Below are 12,545 nucleotides of genomic sequence, written 5' to 3'. Positions count from 1 at the left end.
AGTATTCCTTACAAAGGTTTCAAAAATGTCAAATGTCTTGAAAAAAATTGCATACACACTTTTAATCTTATCAGATCCCTATATTAGATAGAATTTCTTTGTCCTCTTCCTTCGTGAGTTATGCGATTTTGTCCTCACACTCTGTTTCTCTTCTTCTTCCACTAGCTTACTTAGGTACTGCCTTCGTAGCTCAACTGATCCAAGATCCCAGGAGACTCTATGGATATTTTGTCTGTCTTGTTCATTAAACTTACTGCTGCACTGTCATTGACATTTAGAGCAATCTTTTGGCTTAATGTTTTGTTTCAGGAACTTTGGAATTCTTTGCAGAAATATATGCCCTGCCATACTGTCAATTGAATTTTCTTTGATTTCTTTTACATTCCCCTTTAACCACTGCCCTTTTTCATTTTCTTGTTTTGTTACTATTCTCAATACGAGCATTGTCATCTTCAGTTTCCCCGTCCTGATTGTGATGATTTACTTGTGCAGTAGTTGCATCCCCGACAGTTTTTGTGACACTCTTTACAAGGGACGTTCCATGTCCATACTGCTGTCTGTAACAATAACATGACAGGTATTCAGAGGAAGGGAATAGAAAATTAACTGGAACTGCTATAGAGTCTGGTAATTGCTTGGCTAGTCACCGGAATCTGTAGTGTTGTCCGGTTCATAGGAAAAAGGATCGTCATCTGTATCTGAACCAATGTAAGTCCTGAGCATCTCCACATCACGTTCTTCCTCAGCTGTGAATATAAATAATAATAATAATAATAATAATAATAATAATGACAACAGCAGTAACAGCAATAATTATAAATATAATAATAATGACAACAGCAGTAATAGCAATAATAATAATTACTTACTACCGAAATATATACACTAAGAAACAGTTTCTAACAGTTACAAGATTCCATTATATTATGTTCCTTCTCCAGGCACATTTCCACCATCCTTGTTCCTCTGGACTCCATATTTTCATTTTTGACATGGAGCAACGGCGTCAATGCATCTAAAGAGAAGTAGCGGGAAAAGCAACTTCTAACAGTTCTGTTAGGATCAGAGAAACGTAAGAGCTGTTCCGTTTCACAAAAACAGATCAGCTCTTCCGTCTGTCTGATCCGTACTATTTTTTGTAAAATGTAGATACACTGACTACTAAAATGTAAATCATATAAGATAGAGCTACGCTTGTTTGGTTGTAACATAGGTCTTGATTCTGTGTACCTTATGATACTAAAAACTCAAAAGTGGCAAAAATGTAGTTCCGTCTGTCTGATCCTAAATGGGCGATTTCAGATAGACTGTTGTGTGTTAGTACGTGGAATAATAAGGCTGTGGTATTATCAGGTGTCGTGTGTAATAAGGTGGTTCCTAGTAATATGCAAATAAGTTACATGTTGAAGCCATTATTTGGGAACAATAATCTGACACACTAGTCAGACTGAGTGTAATTTACTGTTTTCTGCAGATGTCTCCATAAGTTCTTGCTTGATTCCTAAACAGCCAGATAAAAGTACCACTACAGGGGTGACAGGGTCATAGTATGTAACTAAGGCTGTTTGCAAACTTATCACAATGTCTGTCATGCTGATTACATACATTATCTATGCCATGGGATGTCATTTCAATGGTGGTGTTTTGATATCTCAAGAATGTTGCAGGTTTCAAACACAGATACAACATTATTTCCTCAATGTCTTCTATAAACAAATTAGCTACCAAGGGCAACAAAAAGAACCATGACAACACCATTAGCCCATTCATAAAATTTGTCATGAAGTGAAATGGAAGTGAAGATAAGGGCATGGTTAAACATAGTCATTTTAAAATATAGGCTCAACACACTTATAAAGCAGAATTACTGAAATTGATATCCTGTAGGTATGAATTTTAAAAAATGCCTTCAGTCACAACTTTTTATTCAAGAGAAAAAAAATAAAGCATGTATTAAGACAAATTACACCTGATGATTGTGTACTTAAGAAAACAAATAAAAGTTGTGACTGAAGGCGTTTTTTTTAATTCCTACCTCCACTGTACTGAACGTTTGCGAAATATGAATAAAATTAAAATGAAATTGATATGTTTTAAAGAAGCAAGCTTTCATCATCAGAACTATGATTTTAACAAGAAGAAGTTGTATCCATCATGGATAAATGTAAAAGCTATAACCATAGAATGTAGGCTGTCACGGCTGGCATTTACATTATTGGTGGTATATAGTCTATGGACATAAGGCCCGTGGTCCAAGGCATAATTCATTGCCTGACATTTAGTCTTCCAATGCTGGAGACGTCATTGGAGGTTTTAATGACTCAGAAAGGCGTTACATACTCAAAGAAGCCCAGCAAGCCAAACTGTTCATATCCATCCATGCAATGACTGGTTCGTGATGTTATCAGACTGCTGCCTAAGATCACAGAGTCACGCTGCCATATGCCGTGGAAAGAGAAGTGTTGCTGCTGTGTTTTATTTAGTACTGTAGCCCACAGCTTCTTTTCTGTTGAAATTGTTTTCGTGCTTTTGAATGTCTATGGCCTCTTCGTACATCCTACTTGCTTTAGGATTAAAGTAACCCACTCACCAAAAAGCAGAAGCATTGAGTTGCTGATAGGCACATACTGGGTGATCAAAAAGTCAGTATAAATTTGAAAATTTAATAAACTACGGAATAATGTAGATAGAGAGGTAAAAATTGACACACATGCTTGGAATGACATGGGGTTTTATTAGAACCAAAATGCAGGATGGCGCTCCACGCCATATTGCTAGACGCGTGAAAGATCTCTTGCGCACGTTGTTTGGTGATGATCGTGTGCTCAGCCACCACTTTTGTCATGCTTGGCCTCCCAGGTCCCCAGACCTCAGTCCGTGCGATTGTTGGCTTTGGGGTTACCTGACGTCGCAAGTGTATCGTGATCGACCGACATCTCTAGGTATGCTGAAAGACAACATCCGACCCCAATGCCTCACCATAACTCCGGACGTGCTTTACAGTGCTGTTCACAACATTATTCTTCGGCTACAGCTATTGTTGAGGAATGATGGTGGGCATATTGAGCATTTCCTGTAAAGAACATCATCTTTGCTTTGTCTTACTTTGTTATGGTAATTATTGCTATTCTGATCAGATGAAGCGCCATCTGTCAGACATTTTTTGAACTTTTGTATTTTTTGGTTCTAATAAAACCCCATGTCATTCCAGGCATGTGTGTCAATTTGTACCGTTCTATATACATTATTCCGTGATTTATTCAGTTTTCAAATTTATGCTGACTTTTTGATCACCCGGTATAAAACTAAGAAAACATGCTAGCTTTCCGATTTTATCCTTTGACGAGCTAGAGCAAAATAAACACACATACACTCCCACACATGCCTATGTCCTTACATGGTGCCAGCTATACTGACAGTGTCAGTGCTCTTTTGTGGCAGGTGGACGGGTAGTTGTGGTGCTAGTGTCAGGTGGTGTGGGTGGAGGGAGAGGGAGACAGGGAAAGGGGTGTGGGGTGGGTGGCGGCACCCGCTGAAGGTGATGTGGCAACTTCAAATGGGTGGGAAGGAACCTGAGCCATATGGATCCTTCCTTCCACCACCACCTTCTCTGAACCACACAGATGGGAGTTACCCTTACAATGCACTTTCCACTCGCATAATCATCCTGGACTCAATCTCAGGTAATGGCTTCAATCTGAAGTAACCTTATGTCCTTGCACCCTTCATACAACAGTTTTGCCCATCTTGTCTCCCCCTTCCTGCCTTCAAAATTTCGCGCAATGTTTTGTTTAATTTAATGCAGCATAGTAACTGTGGCATATAATGAAAAGAAATTCAGTCAACAAAGATATCAGACTGCAAGATGTGCAAAAATCAATTTTTTTCACCTTACAGTTTTCTTAAAGACAGTTTGTAAGTATTTCGTATTTCATAGCAGGCAGTGAGTCTTCATGGGTGGGACTGTGAATGTTGCGCCTGTCCGTCCTTTTGGATATAAAACCCAATAACTCAAGTACGAAATATCATTCTGCTATCAATCTTAAATAAAATTTTGTTATCTTACCTGTGTTTCATATACTGCAGTGTACAAGCTAAAATCAACCATATGCAAAATTTATGCTACCTATTTCTACCTCTGTGAACTCCTTAAAATTTCATGCACTATTTTATTTAATTTGATGCAGCATAGTAAGTATGATGAATAATAAAAAGAAATTCAGTTTTTTATGGAGCAAAGACATCAGACTGTGCAAAAATCAAATTTTTTCACCTACTAATTTTTGTATAATAGTATGATAGGTATTTCATATCGGCCGGAATGCTATCCATCAGCACAGGCACCACATTTAGTGAGAAGTACACGCACAATGAAAGCAGCCTCAGCACAGAATCCTAAGAGCTAGTCCGTAGCAGTGAAAGGGTTTGTGTATAGTGTGCTTGATTTTTTAAAAGAGAGGTTCCCGTACTGTGACCTTCCAGGAACTGCTTTTGAAATTTAGACTTCTTAAAATGCTATTTTAACATTTTTCTGAGCATTTTAAAAGTGTGAATACAACATTTGTAGTGACAGTGAGTGAAGTTCTGTTGTACCAGATGTCAAAATCTATAATTCTGACTTTTTTTTAATCAGAGGTACAGATACTGGGAACTGGGGTTATACTGTCACAAATCAAACACTTTGTGTGTGTGTGCGCGTGTGTACGTGCGCATGTGCGTGTGTGTGGGTGCGCGCACACTTTACATATTTGGTGATTCAGTTTTCATGTAGTGTGCTATATTAAATAATGTATTACAGGTAGATTGCACAACACCACAATACCATGAACCAAAAAGTTAGCTTAATGTAATGTTGAGGAGTCTCTCGTACAATAAATCAACAATTTAACTTTTATAATGTACAAGTTAATTTACTTATAATTATGATCATCACAAACATGAATTTAATTTATTTAGATAGTATGAAACATTTAGACAACTGTTACCTGCCAATATTAATATGTAGCAATGATGTTATCTCTTCAATTGCAGTAGCAAAAATAATAATAATTGACATTTTTATAAAACTGATTTCTGTTTCTTTCTTCCATTGCAGCTTGATAATATGCATTCTTTCAGTTTGGGTAAAGAAACAAAAACCGTCTCCATTGTACAGTTTTGGATATGAGAGATTTGAGGTACTTGCTGTTTTTGGAAGCACTGTTTTGGCACAACTGGCTTCAGTGTTCATCATCAAAGAAAGCGTTGAGCGGCTTATCCTTGAACAAGCACAGATACATACGTAAGTTTTCAGTTTGGCGTACCATGTTATTTCACTAAGTTTAATTAATGACATAGGTTGTCTTTTTTAAGATCTTCATTTCATCACATGTGGTGGTAAGAATAAATTTATGACGATAAGATAATTATGGTATTGCAAAATTTTGGCCTACCAATAATCAGTGATATTAGCAAAGATAAAACATAACTTTTATTTATTGGTCTTTTGCAAGTTTACAGTGTAACTACCAGCAAAGCATTTTCTAATTGAATAATTGAAACAAAACTGAAGTGTACATATTGACAAATTAATGTGTTAGTGTCCGAGCATATACACAAACACTCTCTAAATGCCTAAGCCTCTCTTCTTCTTTTTATACATAAGTTTTAGAAGTTGCAACTGTATGCTGTATCTTAACTAAACATACTACAGTAAGCTAAATTGTAGAAATAGGTATTTTTAGTATACATCTATGTGACTACTCCGCATTTCATACTTATGTGCCTCGCAGATGGTTCATTGAACAACTTTCATACTATTTATCTACAGTTCCACTTTGGAACAGCACATGGGAAAAAGAAACTCTTAAATCTTTCCGTGCATGCTCTGATACACTGTTTGATCAAAAGTAGCTTGACACATGGCTGAAAATGACTTACAAGTTTGTGGCAACTTCCATCGGTAATGCTGGAATTCAGTGTGGCGTTGGCTGACCCTTAGCCTTGATGACAGCTTCCACTCTCGTAGGCATACGTTCAATAAGGTGCTGGAAGGTTTCTTGGGGAATGGCAGCCCTGTCTTCACGGAGTATTGCACTGAGGAGAGGTATCGATGTCGCTTGGTGAGGCTTGGCACGAAGTCAACATTCCAAAACATCCCGAATATGTTCTATAGGATTCAGGTCAGGACTCTGTGCAGGTCAGTCCATTAGAGGGATGATGTTGTTGTGCAACCACTTCACCACAGGCCGTGCATTATGAACAGGTACTCCATTGTGTTGAAAGAAGCAATCGCCATCCCCGAATTGCTCTTCAACAGTGGGAAGCAAGAAGGTGCTTAAAACATCAATATAGTCCCATGCTGTGATAGGCCAAGGAAAACAACAAGGGGTGCAAACCCCCTCCATGAAAAACACAGACACATCATAACACCATCGCCTCTGAATTTTACTGTTGGCGCTACACACTCTGGCAGATGATGTTCACCAGTGTTGCCATACCCACACCCTGCCATCGGATTGCCACATTGTGTACCATGATTCATCATTCCACACAAAGTTTTTCCACTGTTCAATAGTCCAATGTTTACGCTCCTTAAACCAAGTGAGGCGGCGTTTGGCATTTACCGGCGTGATGTGTGGCTTATGAGCAGCCGCTCGACAATGAAATCCAAATTTTCTCACCTCCCGCGTAACTGTCATAGTATTTGCAGTGGATCCTGATGCAGATTGGAATTCCTGTGTGATGGTCTGGATAGATGTCAGCCTATTACACATTACGACCCTCTTCAACTGTTGGCGGTGTCTGTCGCTCAACAGACGAGGTCGGCCTGTATGCTTTTGTGCTGGACTTGCCCCTTTACGTTTCCATTTCACTATCACATCGGAAACAGTGGACCTAGGGATGTTTAGGAGTGTGGAAATCTTGCGTACGCACATATGACACAAGTGACACCCAATCACCTGACCACGTTTGAGGTTCGTGAGTTCCGCAAAGCGCCCCATTTGCTCTCTCACGATGTCTAATGCTACTGAGGTCACTGATATGGAGTACCTGGCAGTAGGTGACAGCACAATGCACCTAATATGAAAAACATATGTTTTTGGGGTTGTCCAGATACTTCTGAGCACATATTGTATACTTTATTATTATGCTCCTTTCTTCCTTTGTAAGTGGGCATCAACATGATATTTTCACATTCGGAGGAGAAAGTTTGAGGTTGAAATTTCATGAAAAGATCTTGCCACAACAGGAAAAGAACTTATTTTATTTATTACCGCTCCAAATCATGTTCCATGCCTGTGACACTCTTGTCCCTGTTTTGTGATAGTAGGAAACAAGCTGCCCTTCTTTAAACTTTTCCGATGTCCTCCATCAGTCCTATCTGGTAAGGATCCCATACTGTACAATACTATAGCAGAGGACAAACAAGAGTAGTGTAGGCAGTCTCATTAGTGGATTTCATATCTCTTCTGTGTGTTCTGGTAGTAAAACATAGTCTTTGGTTCACCTTACTCACAACATTATCCATGTGATAATTCAAATGTGTGTTGTTTATAATTGTAATATCTTGATATTTAGTTGAATTGAGAGCATTTAGATTTGTCTGAGTTAATCATGTAACTAAAATTGAAGAGAGTCCTTTTAGTACCCATGTGGTTGATGTCACACTTTTCATTATTTAGAGTCAGTTGCTGTTTTTTGCATCATACTCATGTCTTGTCTAAATCATTTTACAGTTGGTTTTGGTCTTCTGATGTCATTATGAGATGGTAAATGTTAGAATCATCTGCAACAGTCTAAGAGGTTTGCTCAGATTATCTCCTGAATTATTTACATATGAGATTAATTTGATAAATCTGGCAAATTTCCATGAAAGAATGGAACATTTTTGTTGTGCCTTCATGATTGGTAAGCTTAATTGTTCCAAGGATTGTATAAATAACTTAAAAAAATTGCAGCCTACAGTTTGTTGTTGACAGCCATTTGAATTGGACTGTGTGTTGACTGCAGTTGTAAATGGAGAAAACTGGGTTTTGTGCTGTTGTTATACCCATGTTAATTTCATGAATTGTACTGCCACACAAATCAAAATAGAGTCAGATGAAGTTCACATAGAGACTGCACCATCATTGAAGATCATTTACTTTTGAATTAACGAATTTAAACATGGTCGAACAAGCACCAAAGACGAAGTATGCTCTTGCCATCCAGTTGAGGACACTACAAAGGAAATCGTTGACAAAATCCATGATATGGTAATGCAAGACTGCTGACTAAAAATTCGTGAGATTGACAAGACTGGAGGCATCTTAACTGAGTGAGTGCGTAATGTTCTGCTCAGAGAGCTGGCTATGAAGAAGCTACACTATGTGATCAAAAGTATTCAGACACCCCCAAAAACATATGTTTTTCATATTAGGTGCATTTTCCTGCCACCTACTGCCAGGTACTCCGTATCAGCGACCTCAGTAGTCATTGGACATCGTGAGAGAGCAGAATGGGGCACTCCATGGAACTCAGGGACTTCGAACATGGTCAGGTGATTGGGTTCACTTGTGTCATATGTCTGAATGTGAGATTTCCACACTCCTAAACATCCCTAGGTCCACTGTTTCTGATGTGATAGTGAAGTGGAAACGTGAAGAGACATGTACAGAACATAAGCGTACAGGCCGACCTCGTCTGTTGACTGACAGAGACCGCTGACAGTTGTAATGTGTAGTAGGCAGACATCTATCCAGACCATCACAATGAATTCAAAACTGCATCAGGATCCACTGCAAGTACTATGACAGTTAGGCGGGAGATGAAAAAAACTTGGATTTCATTGTCGAGCGGCTGCTCTTAGCCACACATCATGCCGGTAAATGCCAAACGATGCCTCACTTGGTGTAAGGAGTGTAAACATTGGACGATTGAACAATGGAAAAGCGTTGTGTGGAGTGATGAATCACAGTACACAATGTGGTGATCTGATGGCAGGGTGTGGGTATGGCGAGTGCCTGATGAACGTCATTTGCCAGCATGTGTAATGCCAACAGTAAAATTTGGAAGTAGTGGTTTTATGGTGTGGTCGCGTTTTTCTTGGAGGGGGCTTGCACCCTTTGTTATTTCGCAAGGCACTATCACAGCACAGGCCTACATTGATGTTTTAAGCACAATCTTGCTTCCCACTGTTGAAGAGCAACTCGGGCATTGCATCTTTTAACACGTTCGAGCACCTGTTCGTAATGCACGGCATGTGGCGGAGTGGTTACACGACAATAACATACCTGTAAGGAATTGGCTTGCTCAGAGTCCTGACCTGAATCCTATAGAAAACCTTTGGAATGTTTTGGAACACCGACTTCGTGACAGGCCTCACCGACCAACATCGCTACCTCTCCACAGTGCAGCACTTCGTGAACAATGGGATGCCATCCCCCAAGAAACCTTCCAGCACCTGATCGAAAATATGCCTGCGAGACTGGAAGCTGTCACCAAGGCTAAGGGTGTGCCAAAACCGTATTGAATTCCAGCATTACTGATGAAGGGCACCACGAACTTGTAGGTAATTTTCAGCCAGGTGTCCATTTACTTTTGATCATATGGTGTATGTGTGAGGTGGACGCTGTGATTACTCACAGTCGACCAAACGCGCATCTGGTACAACATTTCAGCACAATGTCTGGTGGTGATTAATCGCGATCTGTAAGACTTTTTGCACAAATTTGTGACTGTTGTTGAAACCTGTATCCATCATTACACGCCAGTGTCAAAACGTCAATGAAAACAGAGAACAGAGCCTGGTGGAAGTGCACTGAAAAAGGCAAAGACCATTTTGTCAGCTGATAAGATGATGACCACTGTTTTTTTGGACGTTCCAAGAAATAATCCTCATAGTAACTGGATCCTATTATGCTTCATTGTTGGAATGTTTGAAACTTATTTGGCTGAAAGAAGGCCAAAGTTGGCACTCAAAAAAGAACTCTTTTGCCAGGATAATGCACCATTCCATATATCAGTGATAGCAAAGATGAAAGTATATGAATTGAGCTTTGGACTGTTTCCTCAACCAAACTATTCAGCAGCTTAGCCCCAAGTGACTTCTTCCCATTCCCTGACTTGAAACTTTGGCTTGCTGGGAAGAAATTTTCATCCACTAAGGAAATGATAGTTTCAGTCAATGAGTATTTTACAGAGTCTGACAAAAATTATTTTTCTGATGGGGTGAAAAAGCAGCAGGATCCTTGGACCAAGTGTATATCAAAGGAGACCATGTCAAAAAATAAGGTGAGTTGTTTACAGAACAAACATTTTTTCTTGCCTTTTTACCAAACTTATCAAATCATCCTCATAGATTAGGAACAGCACAGGCCCTATAACACTCTCTTGGTGAACACTTCTGTTTTACTCGATGAATTTCCATCAGTTATTACTAAATGTGAATTTTCTGAGAGGAAATCACAAATGCAGTTGCACAACTGAAACAATATTCCATAGATACACAATTTGATTAGAAGCTGCTTGTGACCAATGGTATCAAAAGCCTTCAGAAAATCTAGAAATATGGAATCAGTTTGATATTCCCTTTCAATAGCACTCATTATTTGTGAGAATAAAGAACTAGTTATGTTACACAGAAGCTATATTTTCTGAATCAGTGCTGACTGTGTGTCAGTAGATTTTTTGTGTCATAATATTCGAACACAGTAAGTGTTCAAAAATCCTACTGCAAATCAACATCAGTTGTATGGGTCTGTAATTCAGTGGATTACTCCTATTTCCTTTGTTGTTTGTTGTTGTGCAACTTTTCAGTCTTTAGGTACAGATCTTTCATTGAGAGCAAACAGTTTTATATGGTTGTTAAGTATGGAGCTATTGTATTAGCATACTCTGAAGAGGAACTACTGGGTGTAGAGTCTGGGCCAGAAGACTTCCCTCTGTTAAGTAATTTGAGTTGCTTCACTACTACTTCCAAGTTACTTGTGTTGGCAGCTATTCTTGATTCAAGTTCTTAAATATTTACTTTATCTTCTTTGGTGAATGAATTTTGGAAAACCATATTTAGTAACATTGTTATTGCTATCATAGAGTGAAGTTATTTATTTTTATTGATTGTGTCTTGATGTTGGTGTACTTTATACAGGGTGTTACAAAAAGGTACGGCCAAACTTTCAGGAAACATTCCTCACACACAAAGAAAGAAAATATGTTATGTGAACATGTGTCCAGAAATGCTTACTTTCCATGTTAGAGCTCATTTTATTTCTTCTCTTCAAACGACATTAATCATGGAATGGAAACACACAGCAGCAGAACGTACCAGCGTGACTTCAAACACTTTGTTACAGGAAATGTTCAAAATGTCCTCCGTTAGTGAGGATACATGCATCCACCCTCCGTTGCATGGAATCCCTGATGCACTGATGCAGCCCTGGGGAATGGCGTATCGTATCACAGGCGTCCACAATACGAGCATGAAGAGTCTCTACATTTGGTACCGGGGCTGCGTAGACAAGAGCTTTCAAATGCCCCCATAAATGAAAGTCAAGAGGGTTGAGGTCAGGAGAGTGTGGAGGCCATGGAATTGGTCCGCCTCTACCAATCCATCGGTCACCGAATCTGTTGTTGAGAAGCATATGAACACTTCGACTGAAATGTGCAGGAGCTCCATCGTGCATGAACCACATGTTGTGTCTTACTTGTAAAGGCACATGTCCTAGCAGCACAAGTAGAGTATCCCATATGAAATCATGATAACATGCTCCATTGGGTGTAGGTGGAAGAACATGGGGCCAAATAGAGACATCACCAACAATGCCTGCCCAAACGTTCACAGAAAATCTGTGTTGATGATGTGATTGCACAATTGCGTGCGGATTCTCGTCAGCCCATACATGTTGATTGTGAAAATTTACAATTTGATCATGTTCGAATGAAGCCTCATCCGTAAAGAGAACATTTGCACTGAAATGAGGATTGACACATTGTTGGATGAACCATTCGCAGAAGTGTACCCGTGGAGGCCAATCAGCTGCTGATAGTGCCTGCACACGCTGTACATGGTACGGAAACAACTGGTTCTCCCGTAGCACTCTCCATACAGTGACGTGGTCAACGTTACCTTGTACAGCAGCAACTTCTCTCAGTTGCATTTGATACTTTTTCCTGAAATTCAAGCCACACATGGTCAATGCTTACACAGTTAGTTCAGGAGGAAGAATGGAGACTGTTTCTTAGAAAGACATCAAGTGAATTTTTATCTGATTTTTAAAATAGATAAATTTTACTCCCGCCCCCCTCCCGCCTTTTTTGTGGATGTTACGGTGTTCAGTGTTGCTAGAACGTTGTCACTATTGTTGTGTCCATCATGATGCTACCTGTTTGCCAGGATTACTTGTTGCTGACAGGATAAGTATGGTTTCACAACCAATTCCATTTCAAGTCAGCACCTGAACTAATTGCTCAAAGTAATTTTTGGAGAAATTATTTAGTACAATTTTGAACAAAGGTTTATGCCAACCATCAGCTTTGAACATTTATTTTTGCCAACATATTGAGGGTAAATTGAAGTCACCTCC

The 12,545-nt window shown here is 39.3% G+C and overlaps 1 protein-coding gene across 1 annotated transcript in view; it reads left to right on the top strand.

Annotated features, from left to right (window-relative positions):
* LOC124619331 (zinc transporter 6-A-like) overlaps positions 1-12,545 on the top strand; it is a 108,887-nt gene that overhangs the window by 44,791 nt on the left and 51,551 nt on the right. The window contains exon 4 of the mRNA XM_047145640.1: positions 5,096-5,281. Coding sequence (XP_047001596.1) covers positions 5,096-5,281 — 186 coding nt within the window. The remainder of the gene's footprint in view (positions 1-5,095; positions 5,282-12,545) is intronic.

This window comes from Schistocerca americana, chromosome 6 (genome assembly GCF_021461395.2).
Source record: "Schistocerca americana isolate TAMUIC-IGC-003095 chromosome 6, iqSchAmer2.1, whole genome shotgun sequence".
NCBI lineage: Eukaryota > Metazoa > Arthropoda > Insecta > Orthoptera > Acrididae > Schistocerca > Schistocerca americana.
The sequence above is the reverse complement of the archived record's forward strand: the minus strand, read 5'-3'. Positions and strand labels throughout refer to the sequence as shown.